Source organism: Motacilla alba, chromosome 27 (genome assembly GCF_015832195.1).
Source record: "Motacilla alba alba isolate MOTALB_02 chromosome 27, Motacilla_alba_V1.0_pri, whole genome shotgun sequence".
Taxonomy (NCBI): Eukaryota; Metazoa; Chordata; class Aves; order Passeriformes; family Motacillidae; genus Motacilla; species Motacilla alba.
In genome coordinates, this window is record NC_052042.1 from 1,822,749 (window position 1) to 1,847,640 (window position 24,892).

Sequence of the window (24,892 nt, forward strand, 5' to 3'; positions counted from 1 at the left end):
CTGGTGCTGGCCATGGCATCCCAGCTGTGCCAAGGGGATGGTGCTGGAACCAGAGAGTGCTGGCGTTCTGGAGCGTCCCCAGTGGCTGGGTGAGGTCACCCCAGGGTTCTGTAGGGTCCCCACCCTCAGGAAGCATCAGAACCGGGAGGTCTCTGCTCTGATTTTGGGCGATGCTTCAAGGCTGTGTTCCCTCCTGGTGGTAATGGAACAATTTTAGGGAGACAATCCCCAGAAAATTCCTGTTTGTTGCAGTGGGAACAGGGGACAGCAGCATGGAGGGTGACACAGCTCATGGAGGGAGGCAGCAGAGCCACAGGCACCCCCAGGAGGGGCTCTCCTGGAGGGCACAGAGGCTCCAGCCTCAGGTGAGGGATGCACCACCAGAGCGGGGACTGAGGGTGAGACACAGACCTGGAGACCACCACCCCCAGCTCCTCCTGCTAGGGGTGCCCAGGGCCATCCTTGGGGTCCCCGTGGAGGGCGATGGGTAACCTCTGCCTGTGTCTGACAGGGCTCAGCTGAGTCACCACGTGCTCCAGAGAGGGGAGCATGCAGGTGCTTCAGTGGCCCCGCTCATCCCAGAGGTCAGCTGCCCTGGGAAAGCCCTGGAGCTCCCCCAAAATAGCAAGCTGGGGGCCCTGAACTCCTAGTTCACATCCCTCACCCTCCTCCAAGACAACTTTTTTGGACCTTTTTTCCTATTTTGTGTTAGGGCTCCAAGTCCCTCTGCAGCTCGGCCTGCTATCCCCAGTGCTGGCAGAGCCGTCAGGAACCAAAACCTGAGAGGCAACTGCACAAGAGGGGCTCCAGGACCTTCTCAGCCACACTCAGGGGGTCCCTGGCTGGCAAATGGTCCTTTCCAGGCAGATCAGCATGGCACAGGCAGGGTTCCAAACTGGGACCTGCTGCCCTTGGACCTTTCTCTTCCTCCGTGCAGCGAGGGGAGGAACTGCAGCATAGGTGAGCAGAGATGATCCAGCACCTGCCTGGCTCCTCAGGAGCTCTGAGGCTGCCAGCCCGAGGGGGACAGTCCCTCCCAGTGCCCTTCTGGTGCTCCTCAGCACCACAGGGACAAAGAGGTGCCCAGCAGGGTGGATCTACACTCAGTATCAGGGAACAGCTGTTCTAGTGGAAGGTGTCCCTGCCCTGGGCAGGGGGGGTGGAACTGGATGATCTTTAAGTCCCTTCCAACCCAAACCATTCCAAGATTCTGCATCTCCAGCCTGAACACCTGATCCAAGGCCAACAGGGTCCCCAAGGGGCCATGAAGCAGCTGCTTCAGTCCCTCAGAGCAGGGACTCCATGGTGTAAGTCATTGGTCAGCATGAGGAGGGGGCAGATGGCACTTGGGGGTTCCTCTCCCCTCCCTGGAAGGGTCAGGCTTGGTGAAAGACAACGGCTGATCTCTCAGGTCAGCTCAGCACCATGAGGCACCCCAGTCTCCACAGGGGTCACTTGGAGCTCTGGTCACACGGGCCAAGGGCCTGGAGGGGCCATTCCCCTGTCCCCAGGGAATTCTCTTTCTGAGAGCTGTCTGAGGGGCACAGAGCTGGGCACCCCCTCCAGGAGGCTGAGCCCACCAGGCCAGTGGCTGCTTGGTGCTCCCTCTCTCCCTCGGGATCACCTTCCTGCTGGGCCAGCCTGTGGCTGCAAGGACATCTCCCTGGCAGAAGAAGCCTGAGCCCAGTGGGGTTCAGCTCCTGCCACAGGTTTGATCAGCCCTTCATTATTACAGGGGCTGCAGCAGGTAAAGAAGTGGAGTTTGGCTGTTGCACTGGAGAAGGATTTAGCTCAGGAAGCCTCGTGTGTCCCAAGTCCCTGCTCCCACTACATGATTCCACTTCAAGCCTTCCCTTTGAGCCTGGAATGCAGGAGGGAGTGTTGTCCTTCACTCAGGGACTGAACATCTCCAAGGACAGACAGACCCCACTCCTCTGTGTGCCTGGCCCAGGGCTGTCCCACCTTCCTGGGCCCTGAGCCTTTTCCTTTTCCCAACCCACACCTGGAAGCAGCTTGACACCTGGCACCACAGAAGGCCTGGCTCCATTCTCCTTGGAACCACCCTTCAAGAAGCCACAGGCTGCTTTAAACACTCCAGAACACCCTCTTGGCCAGCCCAAACCATCCCTGACCTCCATCCCTCGGCCCCGCGCCCAGGAGAGGTCAACAGGCTGCTCTCCAGGTCCTCCACACCCCTCCTTGCTGGGCACCACCCCTGCACTGGGTACAAGAACTTCCCTGGCTGTTGGCCACACTCCTCTGGCAAACCACAGCTGGGGTGATGTTCTGGGGCTGGACAAACTGCTGTGCCCCCTTCATCGTGGTGCCCATTGCCCACAGAGCTTCCTCCACCCAACCCCTACTGCTCTGCCCCTACCCCCAGCCACATTCCACCCACAGTAAGGCAGAGCAGAATCTCATTCCTCCATTTTATTTCAAAGTTCAAAAGTTTGTAAAAAAATCCCAAACAAGTTAAAACCACCTGAAAATATGCAAAAACAACCCCCAGACCAAAAGGAGCACAAATCTCATCCACATGACCCTCCTTTCCTAAGTCTTTGCAGCTCTGGGGACCATGTGAGAGGAGGAGCAGCTTTTCCTCTGGAAGGGCACAGAGCTCATTGCTGTTGGACCGAGACTTCCAGAGGCACCACTGTGTCAGTGGTGAGTCCTGTGAGGAATCAGAGGAAGCTGCTGGCTCTCAACAAGGCCAGCAGAGAGGAGGGAAGATCACAGCCAAGGACAGGGAAGCCACTGCATCCCCATCAATCCCCACTGGGAGAGCTGCCCAGGCTGCCAGTGCTGTCCTCACTCAGAGGGTGCCTTGGTAAATCCCATCCCCGCCCCTCCTCAGCTCCCACTGAGGCTCCAGAGAGCAGCTTGGAGGCGATTTTAGCTGCCAAACAACGTCCCAAGTATGGGGAAAGAGGCTCCTCGGGTCTCTGTGCAGCAGTTCCTGCAGCTCTTGTCCTCTGGGCCTGCCCAGGCCAGCTCGGTCTCCTCCAGCACGGAGCAGAGCCCAGGCCCGTACCCGCCGTCCCTCACCCTGCCGCGCGGCTGCCGCAGCAAGTCCCTGTCCACAGCTGGAATCCTGCAGCCCGGCACACCCGGGAGGCTGGGGAGCAGCTGCACATCCCAGTCTGACTCCCAGGAGCTCCTGCTGAAGCCGGGAGCCGCCTCTGGGCTCTGGGGAGCAGGCGGGAGGAGGCCGGGGCTCCGCGCCCGCTCCGTGCCCTGCCTGGGCACGCCGGCAGCTCCAGGGGCTGCTTCTTCTGCTGCCCTGACACGGAGGGAGCAGCATCTGACTGCAGCCACAGGCAGTGTGGGAGAGGGCAGGCAGCCAGCAGGGCAGCTGGTCCTGCTCGCTGTGCTCTCCAGAGCAGGCCTGTTCCCATTCCCGGGGGTGTTGTCACTGTCCCCTCCGTGCTGCTTCCCTTGGGATCTGTCCCTGCTCCAGCCACGCTCGCTGACAGCGCTGGCTGCAGCTGCCTCCCCAGCATCCAAACCTGCAGCCACAGCTCCGGGGGATCCCGCCTGGGATGCAGGGTCCCCAGGGCTCTCACGCAGGCACAGATCCAAAGCAAGGGAGCTGTGAGGTCTGCTGGAGAGCTCTGTGCCCAGGGGCAGGCTGCCAGCTGCCCCCACAGCGGGCAGGGCTGGCTCAGACACCTGCCCTGCACCCTGCGCCCCCATCCCACCACCCACCGGCTCCATCTGCTCACCCGGAGGGGACAGGCCAAAACCCAGCTCCAGCCTGGGCCTCTTTCCCACCTGGGAGCTCTGTCTGGAGCACAGCTGGCGCTTCCTGGAGGCAGCCTGTGCTTGGGGAGGGGGGCTGACAGACCCAGGCTGTGTATGAGGTTCAGATGAAGAAGCCATTGCCTCTCTGACAGGAGTGGGTGCTGCATGAGGCTCCCAGCCCAGCTCAGGAGCCAAGCCTAAACCTGAAGCCCCCAGCCCAGCCTCCCCCATGGTACCATGGGCAGCACAGACCCCTCTGCTGAGCCCTGCTCCTCTTGGCAGCTCCAGGGAGCTGTGCTTTGACAAGCCCCCTCCTCTGGGATCTCTGACCGTGTCCCTGGGCAGGCAGGGGGAATGTCCCTGGGTCTTCAGGCCATGATCCAGCTCTGTATCCATTACCAGTTCCACAGCACCCTGCTCAGGCTGCTCCCCTTCCTTTCCCAGCTCTGCTGGCAGCAGCTTCGTTCCTCCAGTGCCGTGTGCTTGAGGCACTACACGTTCATCTGCCAGGCAGGACCTGGGAGGAACCATCAGTTAATGCTCACTCAGCCCCAGCAACACTCCCCCCAGGGAGACAAGGCCTCTCCTGCAGTGCAGGGGGTTTGCAGCCCTTGCTCAGGAGCAAGGAAGCAGTTTTAGCCTAGAGAGGCTCAGAATGACTCTGCTGCTGGCAGAGATGGGCAGCACAAGGGATCTCAGCCTCCTCAGCCCAGTGCCCAGGCACAGGGGGGGCTACAGAGCAGCAGGGCTTGAGTCAGACACAGGGGCAGAAGAGATAGGCTCAGCTAGCTGCCCTTTCTAGTTTAGGAGGCACTAGGAGTCCATGGGGAGGTCCCTGAAGGAGAAACCCTATGGAAATGCAAGAACATCTCCCGTGGTTTGTCTAAGCTTTGCCCAGCAGGTGCCAAGTTGGCCCTGCTTCAGGATCCCCAGGCACAGGGACTCCATTCCATGGACGTGCCATGCAGCACCCTGCTGCCTTTGGACTCCAGGAGTTCCCAGATCCCCAGACTTACTTGGCTGACCACTCCACAAAGCTGTTGGTGAGCTGGGAGATGACACGATCCACAGGGATGTACTGGGAGCTGTCCCTGGCAAACCTCTGGTGCTGGGGGCTCTGGAGATGCTGGAAGGTGGCAGAGGCCCTTTAACAACACTCAAACCTTTGCCAGGAGGGGAATTTGCAGTAACAGGCACTTCCCACAGCCTAAGAGACCAGAGGGCAAGAGGCAGAGCCGATGTCTGCCAGGTTTGGGAACACACAGAGTGTCCTTTCCCTGCTCCTGCTAATGGGGAGGCTGATCCAAGAGCAGCCCACACCCTCCCCAGCAGCAGGAAATAGACTCCACCACCACTGTCTGGCACTAAAAGCTGGGCTCTGAAAGCCCCCTTGTTTGGCACATTCCAGGAGATAAAAAACCTCCTCCCACCTTTTCCATCTCCCTGTGCCCCATGGCTGCCTTGGAACAGCCTCTTCACCTTATGGATCATGTGACAGGATGATCCCTGAGGCTCTTGCACCCCAAGAGAGGAGCATGTTGTGCTCCAACCTTCAAACCCCCTGTGCTCTGACCTGCTGGTCTGGGCACTCAGATACACCCTGATCCCATCTCAAAGACAGCTCCTGCTGGATACAGCAATTCCTCGCAAAGGAGCTCACAGTGCTAACGAGCATGACACGATTAACAAAGCCTCTGAGTGTCCCCCACAACTCTTGCAAGGAATCAGCTCCCAGGGGAACCTTTACCTTCTGCAGCTCTTCAAAGGTCTCTTGGCAGCACTCGCAAAACCCCCTCCTTTTCCTGGGCATGGTGACGTGTGTGGAGCGGGGGCTCTTCCCCCCAGCACTGTGCAGGGCACAGCCCTCAGCACCCCTGCAAGGGACAGCACGGGGTCACCCTGCCTGACAGGGACAGCTGGGACCAGCACAGGGCTCCTTGTGCCCACACCCAAAGGCAGGTGGTTCCCAGAGCCCAGGAACCAGCAGTGAGGAGGAGCAGGAGCAGGGTAAACACTTGCACAGGAGCTGCAGCCTACCTGGCTTGGCAGGAATTGGAGAGGCTTTTCAGAGGCTCAAATGGGCTGGAGCTTTTGGGTGCCAGGAAGTTGAGGTCAGGAAAGCTTTGGAACTGGTGATGGAAGGGCCGGAATTGCCTGGAAGCAGCAGATCAGGACATCAGACTCATGACAGTGCTGGCAAGGCTTCAGAGCTGTCCCTCCTTAGCCTGGAGGGGCTCAAGGTACCACCTCATTCATGATGAGATGCTGTCCAGTGTTCTTCTGTGGCTGTGCCAGAGTTCCCATTTCTGACTTCACACGAGAATGCAATTCTCATTTCATTTAACATGTTTAAAGTGCTAAACCCAGTTGCCAGTAACAGCTCCAATGGAGCACGTTTTGGACAGAAGGCAAGTTTGCCTGCTCAGCCCAAATTCCACCTTTGGCCCCAGGGCAGAGCACTGCAGTATTTCCAGCCACCCCACTGCACAGGAGGGTTTTGATTCCCAGGCCACATCTCTCCCCTCACACTTCATTGCGTGCAGCATGTAAACCCCAATATCTGACTCTTAATTGAGATGCCTTAAATGTTGCCTTTGGAATAATTAATTGGCCCTGTGGATGCTGGTAGAGTTACAGACTCCTCAGAAACACCACAGGGATCAGGTCCCCTGTGCCCAAGGCTGTCCTCAAGTTACAGGCCCTGACCTCCTGTGCTTCAATCTCACTCCTCAGTGCTGAGGGCTTGGGTGGATTAAGTGACCTGCTGAGGATCACACATGGAATCTGAGCAAGGGAGGAAACTGCTGTCAAGTCTCGTTTAACACCTTTTTTCTCCCTGACACACAAGACACCTGGATTGTTTCTCTAAACTCCCATCTGCCTCCCTCTAGGAGAGAGTCAACTTCCCAGTGTGGAACAGGGTCTGCACAGAAGCCAGGTGCTGCCTCATGGGCAGAGTAGTCCCTGGGAATGAAACCAGGGAAGGGGAGACCCCGAGGTTTTAGGGTAGGGTATTTAGAAAGGTCTTATTTACCTGCTCTGGTCTTCAACTTTCAGAAAGGGGGGCTTCAATTTTCCTGCCAGAGAGAACCTGGTTAGTTTTCCTGGCCGAATTCCCTACTTAGTCACACATTCCCCAGTAGAACTGGGCTCCAGAGCTGAGTGCATCAGAACTTCTGGCACTGGTGAATGCCAAGTGGTGGCCAAGCACAGACAAAACATCTCTAGGTGATCCTCAACAGCCCTGGCCCAAGTATGCAGTGAGGTGACCAAACCCCAGGCAGCCCAACCATGGGACATTTCCACCTTTGAAAGAGCATCCAGCCATCCCCTCACATCTTAAATGCCTCCTCCACCATACAGCCACTGGCCTAACCCCGAGCCTTCTGACTCCAACCCCAAGAATTGTCACACACCCCCCCCACAATGTGCCACTGAGTACGAGAAGGGAACTCAGGAACTGCAGCAGCTGCTGCGCTGGCTCAGAGCTCTGCAGCAACTTCCAGCACCTTTTCCTCCATTCACCCTGCCTCAAGTGCAGAACCTGGCTCAGCACCCTGGCTCGGGCCAGGATGGTGATGTGAAAGCAGCAAGAGATGCTGGAGACAAACCAAGGTGCTGCCAGCCAAGCCTGGCACCAGGACACTACTCGAGAGCAGTATCTGGCCTCTGCTCAGGTCCCAGGGAGGGCAAACAGCAGCTTTGCTTCCTTTGGAGAGCAAGTAGAGAGAAAAAGAGTCTCAGCAATGCATTGAGGGAAAATGTTTTCAGAGCCAGGCTGGGAGGGGAGGTTCCAAGGCCCCTCCTGTCCTGCAGGTACATTCCACTCACATTACGCTCACCTTGGAAACCTGAGTCCTGATCTGGCTAAGAAACAAAAAACACCAAGGTGTTCCCACAAGGCATCTGCCTGACCCTGAAACCAAGCCTCTCCTGCCTCCCTCATGGCCTCTGAAGGGCGAGGAGTTTTGTTTTCTTGTGATCTTGGCACTCAATGCTATTTTTTCCAAAGATATTTCACCCTCCTTCCCCAGAAAGGCTGAGCCCACCTGTCCTCACCAGCCTCACCCTCTCCTTGCCTCAAATGTGCTGCTACGTCACTGAAGCTGCTATTTCAGTGCAGGATCAAGTTTTTTCCATGCAAACACTGCCAAATGCTCAGCACTTCTGAGAGAGAAGCCACGTGCAGGCCCCAGATCCAGCTCAGATGGGTGAGCGATCCCAGCAGCGACAAACGGCTCCGATGCCGCTGCGAGACCCCAGGCCAGGCTCAGAGTGTGCCCAGCACAGATCTCAGAGCTTGCAGGCACAATCTGCCACATCCAACAGCTTCTTGAGCCTTTCTTCAGCACCTTCCCCTCACCCCAAACTGGGAAATAACTCCGAAGTGTCTCACACACCACCCAGGCTGGAGTCTGCTCTGACCGACGCACGCAGTCACACAAGTCGCAGACCAGCTGATGTCACCAGTGCCAACTCCAGCACCACAACTGGCTCTTGTCTAATTGCAGATGAGAACCTGGCTGTTCTCCCTCCCTCCTCCCTGCAAGAGCCATCCCCAGCTCGGTGTCTCAGCAGCACATCTCAGCCCAACAGAAGTGAGTGGGCTGGGAGGAACACGCTCTCCTCTGCAGGATGCGTTATTCCTCAAAACCTCCCTTAAGCTGCTGGATTCAATGTGCAGCAGCACTGTTCTCAGGTGCCTTGGGATTCTAGGAGCTGGCAGCAAAGGGTTTTTAGGATTTTTAAACACAGTGTGAAATCAAAGGTCCTCAGCTGTCCTGGGAGGCTGCAGCCAGACTCCAACAAGGAATAACAGAACCCATTCAAGGGGAACTACCTAAAGAGTTGGCATGTTTTGGGATTGCCAAAGGTTTTGATGTATTTCAAGATGTAAATGAAGCTTCTCCAAGCAGCTGCACATCTGAGCATAAACAGCAGCACAACTTCCAGGCCTACCTTTGTGAATTTTGGATCTAGAGGCAGGGCATTTCACCTGGAGAAAAAAGGGACACATTCAGCATGGGAGCAGCACAAGCAGAGCTGCAGTTACTGACCCCAGAGCAGCAGCAGCCTCGCCCACCACTTCAGAGCTCCTGTACCACCTAGAGTACCTCCCCCCATTCTGTCTCCCAAGTTACCCAGGGTTAGCTGAAATACAACACAAAGGCTGCCATGCCCTGTCCTTCCATCCCAACTTCCCTCTGACCTCTCCAATGTATTGACCAATCCTTTGGGATTGGTGTACAGTGGATACAGTGTACCAGCCACATCATCATCATCATCATCATAATCTTGCTTTGATTTGTCTGCGTGTGTGCTTTTTGCTTTTCCCTACTAAATCATCTTTATCTCAGTTCATGAGCTTTGTCACTTTTTCTCTCCTAGTCCTCTCCCCATCCTAAGGGGATCCCAGAGGGTGGCTGTGTGGGGCTGAGTTGCCATCTGGGGTTAAACCATGACCCTTAGGGTCAGAGTCAGCATTAGCTGTGCTGTGGATGCTAATACTTAGCAACAGCTGCCTCCTTCTCACCTGGATTTACCCCCAACTTCATAAACATAAGAATTCTTTTATTTTTTTCATCTTCATCAGTAGCACAGGCACCAGATTGGACCCAGCATCCTCCTGACTGGCAATGAAGCTGCTACAAGGACTGTTCAAACCCTGAACTCCAGAAATTGGCTGCAGGTAAGTTGTTACCTCTGTCTTCTGGCACTGCTTCCTTGCTCCCGAGATGGCCCGCAGCAGCTGCTGGGCATAGGCCAACATTTCTGAGCAGGTGGGATGTTAAAGAGCCAAAGCTGAGCCAGGGAAGGGAGCCGTTCCCTTCAGACTGCAGCCCACCCCCCCATGGCACTGGGAAAAGCTGGAGCCTGCAGCCCCTGGCAGAGCATCTCCCCAGGGAATGGTCCAAGATGAAGCCAAGAGAATATTTTGAGGGACAGCCCCTCTGTTTGCTCTCTAGCAGAGCTGGAGGCTGCTGGGGCTCTGCAGGAAGGAGACACAGGCAGGAGCTGTGCAGCACACGGAGCAGAGCCCAAGGTCTGGCAGCCCCAGAGGCTAAGCAGAGCCCAGGGACACGATCCAGACAGGCTCAGCCACAGCTGTATGTCACTGTCATCAGACACTCAGGAACCTTTTACTCCACACCTATTATTAGTATCAGAGTTCCACCATCTGCCTTTCCCATCACCCCCTCCCCATCCATCATGGGGACAGGAGGTGCCTCCCAGAACAGGTCCTCAAACATCAGCACTTCCTAATTAAACCCAACCAAATGCTGTCCTTATGATTGTACTTCCAGGTTAATTATAAAAACGGTCTTTTTGGAACAAATTGATGTACTGACCAAGACAGTGACATTTCCTAATGTTACACCTTCAGTAGATGACAGTGTGCCCTGCGTTTGCTGTTGCAAATGTGACAGTGGCACATTGTGTACACACAAATCTGGGCTTTGAGGGCAGACCCAGCCTCGGCCAGGATGGCATCACTCCGGGATATCTGCTCGCAATTTCTTCCTTCTGTTCTACTCTTCTTACATCACTTCTGCTCCACCTGTCTCCAACATCCCTCATTTCCAGCAGCCTCCTTGCACCCCACAGTGAAGGATACCATCCACATGCAGGATCTGGACTCCCCACAGGCGAGCGTTGGCGAGGATGCTGCTGCCACTGCAGGTGTCCTGTACAGAGAGGTTTGGCAAAGCACAGCTCAAAGCACAGCCACGTGCAGCTCTAAACTGAGCTCAGAGCCCTTCCTGCTGCCCAACTGACAGAGCGTGGCTGTTACTGAAATCAGGGCACAGCAGTAAAGGATCGTGCTCATGCTTTATCCATCCCAAATTAACAGCAGCATCTTGGGCAAACGTTTAATCCCTGCACGAGCCTCTAAGTGGGCACAGAGATTTATCTGGCCACTTGTGGCCTCAGGGAAAGGACTGCAGGGGAGCCTTTTGCCCCAGCTACATTGCTTTAGTTCTTCTTAGGCTAAAAATTCATCTAACAACAAGCCTTGTGTTAATAATTCTCTTGTGTTGAGCACCCAGATGGCTGGGACAGGCCTCAGAGGTACAACACTGGATGACATGGCTCCAGAAACAGCAGTGACCAGGAGCACTACACAATGTTCTGCAGGGCCACGAGCAACTGCTTTATGCCTGTCCCAACCCCAGGATCTGCTCTGTCAGCAGGGCAGGGGCTCTGCAGGAAGGCTGGCACTGGTTCTGCTCTGCTCAGCAGAGCTCTGAGCACACGCAGCCCCAGCAGAGCCCACCCAAGGCTGCTCACCTGGTTCTTCATGGCCTTGTTCAGCAGCTCCTTCCCCCGGCTCAGCAGCGCCTGTGCAGGGAGGAGACAGGAACAGGTCACAGCAAAGAGCTGGAGAGCAACAATCCCTGGGGATCCCCACACTCTGCTGGGCTCAACTCTGCCAGTGCAGAGAGCCTTTCAGAGAATGCAAACTGCAGAGAGGACCACTCAACTGCACCACCAGCACCAGCCAAGGCTTGGAATTATCGACCAGCAGGGAAATGAGGGCTCCAGAGTGAGCCAGGAGGAAACAGCAATTTAGCTTGGAAACTGCCTGCTGCATCATGGAATTGTTCAGGCTGGAAAAGCCCTGTAAGGTCATCAAGTCCAACTCCTCCCCAGCATAGCCAAGGTCACCACTGACCCATGTCCCCAAGTGCCACATCCACCGAGTTTTTAAATCCCTGCAGGGATGTGGACTCCACCATTGCCCTGGGCAGCTGTGCCAGGATTGGACAACCCTTTTCATGAAGGAGTCTTCCCTAACATCCAATCTAAACCTGCCCAGCACAACTTGAGGCTGTTTCCTCTTGTCCTGTCACTTGTTACCTGGGAGAAGTGACCAAGCCCCATCTGGTTACAACCTCCTATCAGGGAGTTGTGGACAGATCAGGTCCCCCTGAGCCCCCTGTTTTCCAGGCATCTGCACATGCTGGCGAGGTTAGGATCAGCCTGGGAACAGAGCCAGTGGTCTCAGCAGATTGGTTCAGCTCTTTGTAAGACAAAGGACAGTGCTGGGAGCCAGGACAGGGGACAAAAACTGGGAGAAACCTCTGCAGCTCAAATTTCCCACTGCAGGTGGTTCAGCTCCAGCTGGCAGAGATCCGCCAGGCCTGGACTGGGGCAGCTGCCCAGTCACAGCTTCCAGCAGACACCACATTCAAGGTGGGATGCTGGAGCTTGGCCACAAGCATTTGTGAGCAGAAAGCCCAGCTCCAACAGGCAAATGGGACCAGGAGAAGCCCCTTCCTGCAGGAGGCCCTCATGGATCTCCTCCCAGGCTACAGGGGCCTTGCCCTGTGTCTCTGAGTACCCAGAGTCTGCAATGGTTTTCCCTGTCTGTATTTCTCTGGCTTTCTCACCACACCTTTGCCTGCTCCCTCAGGAAGCCAGCCAAGGCCTCCACATCCCCTGCCATTCCAGCAGATTTCCTTGATTACAGCCCAAAGCCGTGACACGCACGCTTGAGTAGACAACGGTAGACACAAAGAACCAGAGTATGAATAAGGACAGCCAGGGAAACAGGAACAGAGCAGGGAAAAAAACCACACAGAATATTTGCTCAGAGCAGGAACAACTCCACCTTCCAAAACCGGCCCCAGATTCTGCCCTCCAGACCCCTTTGTAGCTCTTACAGTGTACGGTGGCTTCTGGCGAGCTCTGGTTGGGGTCCCTTTGGGGGCAGCAGGCACTGAGCCCGTGGGGTTTGTGCCTTCTGCAGCTGGGCTGTTCTGCTTCTCCTCCCGAGCCCTGGCCTGGCCCCGCTTGGCCTCTCTGTTGCTGGACACCACACAGGTGATTTCTTTGCTGAGGAAGCTTTCGGTCACCTGCAGAGAGACAGAACAGAGCAGCTCTGCAAGTGCCTGACCCTGAGCTGAAGGAGCCCTGCTGAACAAAGCTGCTGCTCCTGGCTCAACCCCCACGCAGCAGGGGCTGCTGGAGCAATCACATTCCTTCTTTCATTCCGTACTGACCAGGAGATCCCGTGATGCCCTAGAGATTCACTGCAAATAGTCACCAGAAATTCAGATCCAGGCATCCAGGACTCTGTCACCACCGCCTACTCCTCACACAGTGCTTACAAAAAAAAAAAACAAACCAAAACACCAACATCTGAGGAAAAGGGCCTGGACATTATGGATCAGCCTGGAGGAGCTCTGTCCCCAGGACAGCAGAAAAATAAAGGAGAAAGGGAACAACTGGGCAAGCAGCTCCACAGGCAACAGGGCAGGAGGGAAGCAGGGATGGAACACACACATGCCAGTCCTTCCAGCACTGTGCGGACCTGGAACACCTGGAATGTGGGGAGGGAAAGGCCAGAACACCTGGAACGCCGGGAGGGAAAGGCCAGAACACCTGGAACGTCGGGAGGGAAAGGCCAGAACACCTGGAACGCCGGGAGGGAAAGGCCAGAACACCTGGAACGCCGGGAGGGAAAGGCCAGAACACCTGGAATGCCGGGAGGGAAAGGCCAGAACACCCGGAACGTCGGGAGGGAAAGGGCCAGAATACCCGGAATGTCGGGAGGGAAAGGCCAGAACACCTGGAATGCGGGGAGGGAAAGGCCAGAACACCTGGAATGCCGGGAGGGAAAGGCCAGAACACCTGGAATGCCGGGAGGGAAAGGCCAGAACACCTGGAACGCCGGGAGGGAAAGGCCAGAACACCTGGAACGCCGGGAGGGAAAGGCCAGAACACCTGGAACGCCGGGAGGGAAAGGGCCAGAACACCTGGAACGCCGGGAGGGAAAGGGCCAGAACACCTGGAACGCCGGGAGGGAAAGGGCCAGAATACCCGGAATGTCGGGAGGGAAAGGCCAGAACACCTGGAATGCGGGGAGGGAAAGGCCAGAACACCTGGAATGTCGGGAGGGAAAGGCCAGAACACCTGGAATGCCGGGAGGGAAAGGCCAGAACACCTGGAATGCCGGGAGGGAAGGGCCAGAACACCTGGAACGCCGGGAGGGAAGGGCCAGAACACCTGGAACGCCGGGAGGGAAGGGCCAGAACACCTGGAATGCCGGGAGGGAAAGGCCAGAACACCTGGAACGCGGGGAGGGAAAGGCCAGAACACCTGGAACGTCGGGAGGGAAAGGCCAGAACACCTGGAACGCGGGGAGGGAAAGGCCGGTCCCGAGCCCAGGGACAGCAGCGAGCTCCGCCAGCCCCGCCGGGCTCCGGCTGCGGGGGAGCCGCGGAGGGAACGGGCTCAGCGGAAAAACAAGGAAATCAGGAAACATTAAAAAATGAGCAGAGTCAGAAAAGAGGCGAGGCCGCCCCAAGACACCCCCCTGGACCCCCCGCAGCCCCTCACGGCCCCGGCCCGCGCTCACCCCACCGAGCCGCCCGATGGCCTCCGCCAGCTCCCGGGCGCTGCGGCCGCTCGGCAGGTCCAGGTAGAAGGACTGTCCGCGGAGGGGCCGAGGGGAGGCCGTGCCGGCCATGGCCACGGCCCTGCCCGGCTCGGAGGCGCCGGGAGCCCGCCGCTCGTCCGTGTTTAAATTTCGCCGCCCGCCCCGCCCCGCACGGCGGCCGCGCAGGGACGCGCCGCTCCCCGCGAAACCGCTCTCCGGGGTAAAGAGAGGCTGTGCCAGGGGCGCAGGGGGCGCGGGGCGCACACGGGGCACACCGGGCCGCCCGCCCGGCCCCGCCGCTCCCGTCCGGGCACGGCCGCACCGGCACCGGCACCGACCTCGCTCCCTCCGCTCCCGCCGGCGCCACAAGTTTGTCCCGCCGCGGCCACCGTCCCCTCCCTCTGCAGGCCCAAGATGGCGGCGCCCGGCGGGGCGGGCGCGGCCCCGATCCCGATGGCGATCCCGATCCCGGCCCCCGTGCTGCTCCCGGAGCCGCCGCCCTTCCCGGCATGGCTCGCAGCGCGGCTGGACGCGCTGGGGCTGGACCGCGCCGTGTACGGCGCCTACATCGAGGGGCTGCTGCGGGAGGAGGAGAGCGACGAGGAGCGGCTGGAGGCGCTGCGGGCCGTCCTGGCCGCCTGCCTGGTAAGGGCGCGGGTCCCTCCGCCGCCCCGGGCCCGCGGGGTCTCGCCGTTCTCCCCGTGCCGAGGAGCGCGCCGTGCTCCCGCCGGGGCTCCCCTGCAGCCCACGAGGCGCCGGGGGGCTGCGGGCTCCGTGGGGAGGACGGCGCAGCCCTGGGCGCATCGGCCCCTTCCCGGAGCGGGTTACCCCGGCCTGCGAGGACACCCGCACCAGGGGCTTTTTGTGCCTCCACCCGCGAGCCTTGCGGGGTCTCGGTGCTTGTTTGCGGGTGTTGTGCCAGGCTGGGGCTGATGGGAGCTCTGTGGAAGGGGCTGCTCGTGGGGAGCGCAGGGATCGCCCTGGTTTGGGTGCAGCGCTCGGGGTTCAGCGCGGGCTGGGTGGCGCCGGGCGGGCATCGAGAGGTGACTTTTAATGGGAAATCCTCTGGCAGGAGTGTGGGGCGGTGCTGTCGGGGCTCGCACACGCGTTGTCTGTCAGAAATCGGATCCCGCTGGGGCTGGGACGGACGGGAACAGCCGTGCGTGGGCAGCGCTTGCCTCTGCTCCTGCCGGATTCCTGGGAGCCAGGAGAGCGCAGGGACGGATTTCTCTTCGATAATCCTCCCTGTATGATTTTTACAGTGTCTGTGTCTCGGGATTTTTAATAAATGGATGTTTCACAGTGTAAAACGTTAAATCATGAGTAGCGCTGGTGTTGGGAACTGTCTGCTCAGTGGCTGTCGCTGATTTCCTCCCAAAATATCACTGTGGGAGCACAAAACCCAGAGGGACTGGGAGGGTTATCACAGGTATGACACCATTCCTTCTGTACACTGGCTGTGCCATCCCACTTTTAGGGTTTCCTAAAAGCCAGAGCACCCTCCCCTGCTGTCCCTGTCCCCTCCCCACCCTGGGGCACAGCAGTGAGCTCCTTCAGCTGTGTCAGTGCAGCTTGGAGCCTCAAAGAGCCTGAGAAGCAAACGGTGCCTCCTGAGGGATGGAGCCAGATGTCTTTGCAAAGTGCTGCTCTGCAGTAGTCGAGGTTAATTAACCTCCCTGTAATTACCAGACTTCATTCCATCCCCATCACTGTGCCTGGCCCTCTCCAGGCCTGGGAAGTGTGTCCTGGCTGAGCAGTGCTGGCTGGCCCTGCCACTGATATTCCCCTTTCCTGATATTCCAGTTTTCTGCCGTTTCCCCTTTCCTGCTCAGTGCTCAGTTCCCTCCTGTGCTGCTGCTGCCGGGACTGAGCAGCTGTGGGGCTCCCCTGTCCCTCCAGTCCAGGGCTGCTCAACATCATGAGCTGAGCCTCATTTGCAGCTTCTGGCTCACTTGGATTTTTCTGCCATTCCTGTAAAACGTTTTTGTCTCTTGAACCCTCAGACTTTGTAATTACTCATTGTAGTCTGTTCTTTTTTAATATCTTTTTTTTGTTTCTTTATCTTTAGACTCTGCTTATTTCTGTACTGACTTTTAAAACAATGTTTGATTTGGTGAATTTGGGGGTTTTCTTGCCAAGTCTCTTGTCCTAGTTCCATACACAAATTACAGGGGATTTTTCTTTTGTTCATTTGTTTGTATTTCACAAACACTGTTAAAATAAGGTGACATTTGCTCTCATGTCCATGGTTCCTCAGTCCTGATCATGTCTTGCTCTAGGGTTTTTCTGCCATTCCTAATCAAGAAACATGAAATCGAGTTCTGTTTCTGTCCAGTTCTTCTCTTTAAACCAGATAGAATCCACCTCACCTGTATTTTCCATGGTTGATTTTTTTCTGTATTTACTGAATGCCAAACCAAGATAATTTCTTGTTTCTTTGCAATATTTGGTGGTGGCCCTTGAGGTCTGTGACCCCCATCAGTGGTGTCTGGCTGTCCTGTGTTCCATGGAGCAAATGCCAGAGGGCTCCAAGACACTCAGCACCTTTAGGTAACAAATCCAGCTGCAGGAGCACAGCTGGAGAGAGGAGTGAGAAGCTGGGAGAGATCTGCAGGGTCAGGAGCTGCTCCAGGCACCGCAGCTGGGATTCCCCTGGGATTCTGTGCTGGGACCACGGTGAGGCAGCAGTGCCCCTGCTGCCCCTGGGGATGGGGGGAGCAGAGATTCTCCTGCAGCCCCTGGAGGAGCCCTGCTGGAGCAGGGAGATGTGTCCCACTGCCATTGCTAAGTCGTGTTTAACGTTCCAGGCAGGTCACGGGGGAGCAGGATGTCCGTGCAGGTGGTGATGGTCTGTCAGCACCAGCACAGGGGTTCCAGCTCCTGGCCCCAAGCTGTGATTTATCCCCTGTAATTTATTCCCTTTAGTGAGCTTGGCGTGGAGGCAGCACTGAGTCACTTCCCTGTGGCCTTGCTCAGGGAGAGAGAGGATGCAGGGCAGGAGGCTTGGGGGCCTCGTGGGTGTGGGCAGGGCCGTGGCACCCCCACAGCCACCCTTGTGGAACCCACGTGTGTCAGAGTGTCCATGTGCACAGCGACCAGGGAAACCAGAGTCCTGTGTGTGTTTAACAGGCACATTTGGGGTGAAAAGCTCTTCCTGAGCTGACTGCTGGGCCTGCAGATCCTTTGTGGCTGCTGCTTTTCTTGTCTGACTGGTGCTTGTTTGAAGCAGCCAACTCTGTTCCAAGTCTGAGGAGTCTCTTTTCCCTTTCTAGGAAGAAGATCTCTTGAATGATGTGTGCAGAGAGGTTGTGGAGAGGTGGTCTGACTCCCAGGTCGTTGATTGCAAAGAGGAGAAAGAAGGTAGAGTGCTGTGCCCTGGGGTGCTGTGCCCTGGTCCTCAGTGTGGGGTGACCTGCAGGGCCTCACCTCAAAGGGAACTTTTTCCTGGTAGGAATTAAACCAATGCTGCCCCATGGCTGCAGGTCTGAGCTGCCTCTCTCTCTATTGCTGCTCAGTCACTCTTTCACCTGGCACGGGGATGAGCAGCTTCACTTTGGGCTGCCCCAGCATTTGCTGCTCTTTGGGTTCATCATCCTGCAGGGGAAAGGTGGTGGGGTTTTTTTTCCTTTTCTTGTTTGTGTTTTTTTTTTGCCTTCTGTTGTTTATTTGGGGTTTTTGTGGTGGTTGTTTGGTTATTTGTTTGTTTTGGTTTAGTTTTTGTCATTTTTGTTTTGTTTGTTTGTTTGTTTTGTGTGTGTGTGTGGTTTTGGTGGGGTTTTTTTTGTGTGTGTTTTTTTTCTTTTTCTACAGGATTTTTTTCTGATGAGACAGCCATTAAGGTCCAGTCCGAACCATTCTGTGCTTTTTTCACAAACCTCCTTTCCCAGCACATCCAGGGCTGTCTCTGCTCAGTGCTGGCACTGCAGCTATTCTGGTATAGAAACCTGTGCTGCTTCTGTCGAGGCAGTCTGGAAAGCAGCTGGTTTGTGCACCTGCAGTGCCCTGGGGAGAGCTGCCTGTCCCTGCTGCTGCTGCTCACCCCCACACGTGTCTCTTATTTCCTCTTCCAACATTTTCCCTTACAACTGTCCTTTTTTGCCATAAATGCCTGTTGGAGGAAGCTCTGTGAGGCTGCTGCTAAACTGTCACTGCTCCTTCCCCAGCCCCACTGTGCCTGTGTCCATCCCCTGTGCTCAGCTGGGAGCTGTCCGTGTGTGGGGAGGTTTGTCCTGGTCCCTGTGCAGGGCTCTGGATGCAGTGGGCTGTGAGCTGGGAGGATTTGTGCTTCAAGCACGGATCAGTGACATTGCAGTGGCACAGACCCGACAGGAGATCGTGACAATGGAATGTCCCTTTGGTCTAAATCCTGCTTTTTGTTGGCATTGCATTTTCTTTTTGCCTCTGGTTGCAAACAGCACATGGTCAGTGCCTGGTGTCACCCAGGAATGGCTCTGGCAGCAAGTCCCTGGTCACTGCATCAGCCCCAACCTCCCCCTCTGCCTCACCCCCTGCATGGACACAGTGGCTCCACCACTCAGCAGCTCAGTGGCTTTCCCCAGAAATCCTGGAATTCTGCTCTTGGCCTGACCTTGCCTTTGGCTGGGGACGGGGAAAAGTTAATGCTGTTCCATGCATTAAATAAAATAAATTCCTCTTGAGGACAAGTGACTGGGATTGTTGGAGCTGCTGCTGAGCTCCTCCTGCTCCTGACAGTGCTCACCCACAGGGATTTTTCTTGTTATAAAAAAGCAGCACGGTGTGTCTGGAGTTATGGAATTCCAGGGTGAAATTAAATCGCAGGGGTTCCATAAAAGGATAAATCCCCACTGAAGTGTGTATCTACTCAGAATAACAGAGTCCTGAGGATAAGTGATTAACAGACTGAAAAAAAATTGGTGTTGAAACCCAGATATCATTTTAGGAAATGGGCAGTGGGATTTCAGTGTTAAAAGGTAAATCAGCTGTTGGTTTTTCTTGGTTGGAAAGAAAGGGAGAGCATGGAACTGATGCCTCACTTCAGGTTTTCAGAATTTCTCTGTGATGGGGGTTAAGTACATACTTAAATAAACTTATTAAGCTGCTTTGAAGCGTAAGAGAATGTGATTTGGGGTCAAACGGATTTTCATTAGCCAGAGCCTGATTGATTCCAGTTTCACTGTGAAACTTCCCTTACTCCAGGAATAACAGTGTCTGGTGGTGGCTGGGTGCAGCCCAGGGAATTCCCCTCCAAGAGAGAAGCACAGCCTGCCATCACCTGTCACCTCAGGGTGTCAGCCCCATGCTGGCCTAGCCAGCCCCGTGGTGGCTCCTCAGCAGCTCCATCTCTCCCAGATCCCAGCTGGAACTCCCCAGAGCAGCTGGCTTTGGCACCACCGGTGCCCTTGGGAAAAGCTCAGGGGTGTTTTTGGGTGGGACATCTCCCTTTGGGTGGGTGCATTTCCCCTGCAGGACATGGGCTGGTGGAGCTGCAGAGGGAGCAGGCAGTGGGTGACACCAGGGGCTTGGTGGCCGTGTCTGTGGCCTGGGCTGACACCGTCACTGCTCTCCTGCCAGATGAGGTCCAGGCCATCGCCAGCATGATGGAGAAGCAGGCCAGGATAGTGGTGAAGCCCAAGGAGGTGTCCCAGGAGGAGAAGCAGAGGAAGGCTGCGCTGCTGGCCCAGTATGCCAACGTGACTGATGAGGAGGAATATCCTTTTCCAGCACTGCTGGGGGCTCTGAGGGACATCACCTGCTCTAAACCTCCTCAAACAATGCCCTCCCAGCTCTGCAGGGTCTGCTGGGGAGAGCTGGGGATGCTTTGCAGTCTTCCTTCAGCAAAATACTGCCATGGCCAAAGCATGGAAGCTCCTTGTTTGTGGAGTGCTGCGAGCTGATGGTCCTGGCAGGGTGTTTGTCCCCAGCAGCACATGGCTGTGGCTCTTTGCCCAGCCCAGGTGTGTGGCGGGAGAGCAGTGAATGCCCCCATCCCTCAGCAGCTACTGCTGATCTCTCTTGCTTTCCCAGGAGAAATCTGCTGAAATAATCCTTTACAGAGAGTGTGTGGAGTGGGAGGGTTAGAAGTTAACTCTTTGTGGTGCTGAAGAATGAGCTCTTCCCTGCCCAGCAGAGTAAATCGTAGGCAACTGCATCTGGCTGTGGAGCAGAGGGTGGGAGCTGTGCTTACCTGCTCTGTGAGAGTCCAGCTGCTCCTTCCTGGCTTTATAAGGCTGTTATTTGAGAAGTGTGGCTGTGGAGAGGCACAAGATCATTACTGATGTCTGTGTTTCCTTAATTCTCTCACTGGTGGGGATGAACAGGATGGATTGACGACAGCTGTAAATATTGGATCAGAAAAATGTATCCTTTCAATTCCTGGTGAGTCAGGCTGCTTGTCAGACAGGCAGCCTCCATGGTGAGTTTCCCATTCTTCTCTCCCTGTTTCTGTAGGGTCACCTTTTAAGCTTGGGGATTGTTTTTTTTCTGTTTTTTCTCCCCTGACCTTGCTCACAGTGACAGTGACAGTCCGTGTGCTCTGTGTGCAGCACTCACACCGACCCTGCCATTCATTTCCTTCTCCTCCCCTCTTTCCCTCTTCCACCTTTTTGCAGCTTCATGGATCATGTGTATTGATAAGGACAAGGCTCCCAGAACATCAGGTTAATGTTGACTGGTGTCCAGAGAGGGAAATCGTGTCAGGAATGAAGCTTGGCAGGCCATGGTGCAGCTGAACACTCGGGGTGGGCAGGACCAAGGGGCCTGTGTCTGTCTCAGAATTGGGACCATCCTTGAGCTCCCAGCTGGCACATTTAAGATGGAAGCAGGTTTTATCACATAATTAAAGATGAAACCTAATTTATTCTTGTCTCTGCATTAGGGACATGCATGCACCTGTCTGTCTGCACGTACACACGTGTATGTACATGTATGTGTGTGTTCAGACATGTCACACAGCTGCAGTGAGCCCACTCGAGGCTGTGCCCTGGGTTTGCTTCTTTTCAGGTCTGTAGAGGTTTGACAGGTATTTTTACACATCAGTCTCAAAAACCAGTAGGCAACATCATTTTTCTAGGAAAAAAACATAGAATTACTAAGGTTGGAAAAGTCCTCTGGGATTGAGTCCAGCCATTCCCCCATCACTGCCAAGGCCACCACTAACCCCTGTCCCCAAGTGCCAACGCCTGACCACCCTTTCAGGCAGTAGTTTTTCCAATATCCAACCTAAAGCTCTCCTGGCACAACTTGAGGCTGTTTCCTCTTGCCCTGTCCCTGTTCCCTGGGAGCAGAGCCTGACCCCCACCTGGCTGTCCCCTCCTGTCAGGGAGTTGTGGAGACTGAGAGGGTCCCCCTGAGCCTCCATTTCTCCAGGCTGACCACCCCCAGCTCCCTCTGCCACTCCTCACTGGAATTGTGCTCCAGACCCTTCCTTCTCTAGGAGTGGGTGTTTTTTCAACCTGACTTTTCTTTCTGGAAAAGCAACCAGAGATTCCTTCTCCTTTCTGCATTCCTCATTCCCCAGTTCCATACCTGCCTGGTGAGGAAGTAGGGAGTCAGAAGGTGAGAGAGGAGGTAGAACAAACCTCCCACGTGCCACAGGCACCATCTCAGGTGACCTCAGCCAGAGCGTTGTCGGCCCTTAGCCCTCTGCAGCGCTGTTCCGAAACACCAACGTGGAGGATGTGCTGAATGCCAGGAAGCTGGAGAGGGAGCTGCTGCGGGATGAGTTCCAGAGGAAGAAAGAGCAGGATAAACTGCAGCGGGAGAAGGACAAGCTGGCCAAGCAGGAACGGAAGGAGAAGGAGAAGAAACGAACACAGAAAGGCGAGCGGAAGCGGTAGCTGGGGATTTCCAGTTGGACTCTCAAAGGATAAAATTAATTCTGAATATGGTGTGTGTTTAAAAAGCAGCAAGAATGCCAGGCACGTGGACGGGAGCAGTTCTTGGAAAGTGGTGCCTTTTTTTTCCTTTTTTTTTTTTGTTTTGTTTTGTTACATAGCAGAACAGAATCTCTGAGTAGCTCCTGGACTCAGTGTGCCCTGTGCTTGTGGTATCAGTGTCCCAGTTAGTGCTCGTGGCCAGTGTCTGTACCAAAGAAGGGTGAAGTGATTATGTCTGTCTTGTTAAATTGATCCATTTTTACTTCTGACCACGTGGGAGCAGAGCATGGTGTAGGAGCAGCCCCTGCACTGGCCGTGCTTTGAGCTGAGCCTATCCTGCCATGAGCCAGGACACGCTGCCCTGGGGCACGCATGAATTCATTGACACAAGCCTTGAAAAATGTCTCTGCAAATCGCTGTGTTTGCACTGCTGAGGCCGACACTCCAGCCCTGCTCAGGCTGGGAGAGCAGGCCTGGGGCTGAGCTCAGCACAGGGCAGTGCTGGGCTGCAGCAGAGGAGCGAGATGTGTGAAACAGAGGTGAGCTGCACTGATGTGACTGCATCACCTGTGGCCTGTGAGTGAGGGAAACACTGCCCGGGCAGGAGCGTTGGCCTCAGCAGCAGCAAACCACACTCCTAACGCAGTTTTAGGACTCCAGAGAGCTGGAAAATGGTGTTCCCTAATGTTCTGTGGGGTGAACGTGGACTGTTAGTTCCGCAGCTGTTGCCAGGGTGAAGCTCTGAAGCTGGTTTGGCACAAGCAGGGTGAACCAGGGATGCACTGGGGTCGCTGCCCATTGGGCACAGCTGCCATCAGGAACTGCAGTGCTCCTCCTCTCCCCGAAGGGCTCGTTCCTGCTGCTCCAGCCTTTTTGTGATGGTGTTGCCTGCTGGGGAAGGAGAACACTAATCCTGTGAACTGAGGGGGAAGGAGGGGCTGTGGAGGAACGGGTGTGCCTGGGCTCTGTGCTGCAGCATGCTCCAGGTGTTTGCTGTGAGGTGACCTGTGCTGAGCTCCTGTGCTCCTGCACTCCCAGGGTGCCCAAGCCAGCACTGCTTTCAGCACTGCTCTGACTGCAGGGCCAGGCCTCCCCCTCAAGCTGCTGCTGTGTGTGTGTGAGTCTCCAGCTGCTTTATCTTTGGACTTGAATAATAAATCTTGATTGGCCAAGAAGTGAGTTCCTCTGAGTGATGTTGCCATTGGTGATGGCAGTGCCAGTGGTGTGTCCCGTGTCCTTGCTGGCCCCTTGCCCAGCAGCAGCATTTCTGAAGGCTTGCCTGTTGCTGCCTTGGTGCAGATGCAGCTTCATTCATGCCCTCTTTCTCAGGGCTGTGGTGCCCTCTTTCCTGGGAGCTGACCCAGCTGTGCTGCTCCCTGGTGCTCTCTTCCCAGCCTGGCCTGGTGCACTGCGGTGCTTCCTAGCTGGTATTTCAGGGACTGCGGTGGAACAGGGCAGGGGGCAGCTCTTGAGGGAGGGGGTGTCACTCAGCCCCAGCTCCACAGGCCAGCCTCATATCCTGGTGCCCTGGAGCCCAGCACCAGCTGGGGCTGAGGCTGGGTGAGGCACTGGCTCTGCCTGAGGCAGCCCTGGCCACCCGCGGGGCTCAGGAGGCTGGCAGCACGGGCAATCTCATCTCCTGCTGGCACCCCACTGGCTCTGGCAGCAGATGCTGCCCATCCTAGTCAGCCAAAGTGGCTTTTCCCAGAGCTCTGTGACCTGGCACTGAACTGCTCAGCCCTTGGCTTCCAAGGAGAATGCAAGCTGAGGGCTGGAGCTGCCTACCTGCACAGGCACGGCCCACCTGAGCCTGTCATGGCCTCCTGAGACCTTTGGTTGTGAGGAGCCAGGGAAGGGCAGCGTTCACCTCTTCAGGGGAGGAGGCCCTGAGCCAGTTCTGCTCACTGCTGTGCTCCAGAGCCTGTCCAGGAAAAACAGGCTACACTGTGTGTGCACATGCCTAGGAGTCTGCATGGATGCAAGAAGGGCACAGTCACACACATGGTGGGAACTGGCTCCCCCAGCCCTGCAGATCCCTCTGCAGGCACCACTGTCCCCTGCACTCCCAGCCAGGCACAGGGATCAGGAGCAAGGGCAAGTCCAGCCCTTTGGCTTCCAGCAGCTGTTCTGGGGCAGAGTGGAACCGTGGCCAGGAGCAGCACCAGTGGTGTTAGAAACCCTCAGGGCTGTTGGAAACCCAAAGTGAGCTGATGCTTCGCAGCCCATGAGGCTGCAGGACTGCCCCCTCTGCCCACCCCTGCCCCCCAGGACTATGGGCCCACCCCTTCCCGTGCCAGCAATTTGTGCCATGGATCGTGTGCCCAGGCAGGCAGCAACTCGGCTTCTGGAGCTCCAACCACTGCTGCTCCATTCAGGACAGTCAGCAGCGCACAGCTGGCACTGACAGCACGGAGTTATTTATAGAGCAGGAATACTCTGGACTCACCCCTAAGATTCCCAGTGCAGATGACAGAATTGCTGCATCAGCCTTCCCTGGCAGTGCAGAGCTTGGAGCGGAGACATTTGCAGGGAAGAAACATTCCCTACTCTGGCTCCCTTGGCATGTCCAACGTTATGGTCACAGCTGTCTCCAGAGAGGCATTTCAGCCTCCCCTCTGCTCTTTCCTGAACACAGTTCCATAACAGACCGAATGCTTCCCCCGGTCCCGCTTCAGGCTCGAGGAGCCCGGCCTGGAAACACACTTGCAGAACAGAAGCTCTTCAACAAAAATGAATTTATTTCTTATAGACAACTCCAGTCAGCACAGTCAGTTTTGCTTTGACATCAACACAGCCTGGGTCGAACTGAACAAGCCCCAGTGCAGTGGCTGTTAGGAAGCTGTGCTTGTTCTGCCCCTCTCACCCGGCAGCACTTCTGTCGTTGCCGTGATCACACCCCACCTTCTGCTGA

At 56.1% G+C, this 24,892-nt stretch overlaps 2 protein-coding genes across 3 annotated transcripts in view; one reads left to right on the forward strand and one right to left on the reverse strand.

Moving 5' to 3' along the window:
• Positions 1-2,892: 2,892 nt before the first annotated feature.
• The window catches only part of MEIOC (meiosis specific with coiled-coil domain), a 39,585-nt gene continuing 17,585 nt past the window's right edge, over positions 2,893-24,892 (reverse strand). The window contains exons 9-20 of the mRNA XM_038162808.1: positions 14,105-14,959; positions 12,408-12,599; positions 11,032-11,082; positions 10,358-10,427; positions 9,443-9,513; positions 8,701-8,737; positions 6,776-6,818; positions 5,779-5,895; positions 5,489-5,615; positions 4,758-4,867; positions 3,674-4,258; positions 2,893-3,091 (exon numbers count right to left, since the gene is read on the reverse strand). Coding sequence (XP_038018736.1) covers positions 2,893-3,091; positions 3,674-4,258; positions 4,758-4,867; positions 5,489-5,615; positions 5,779-5,895; positions 6,776-6,818; positions 8,701-8,737; positions 9,443-9,513; positions 10,358-10,427; positions 11,032-11,082; positions 12,408-12,599; positions 14,105-14,959 — 2,457 coding nt within the window. The remainder of the gene's footprint in view (positions 3,092-3,673; positions 4,259-4,757; positions 4,868-5,488; positions 5,616-5,778; positions 5,896-6,775; positions 6,819-8,700; positions 8,738-9,442; positions 9,514-10,357; positions 10,428-11,031; positions 11,083-12,407; positions 12,600-14,104; positions 14,960-24,892) is intronic.
• Positions 14,300-23,156, forward strand: CCDC43 (coiled-coil domain containing 43). 2 transcript variants are annotated; one of them, XM_038163292.1, is made up of 5 exons: positions 14,300-14,770; positions 17,398-17,485; positions 19,679-19,814; positions 20,409-20,464; positions 21,755-23,156. In XM_038163292.1, exons 1-5 carry the CDS (start codon positions 14,540-14,542, stop codon positions 21,940-21,942), a joined length of 699 nt encoding a protein of 232 aa, XP_038019220.1. In that variant the 5' UTR covers positions 14,300-14,539; the 3' UTR covers positions 21,943-23,156. The 2 variants fall into 2 exon arrangements, with proteins under 2 accessions (XP_038019220.1, XP_038019221.1); XM_038163293.1 differs by lacking the exon at positions 21,755-23,156 and adding an exon at positions 20,716-21,332 and having other exon boundaries at positions 20,409-20,482.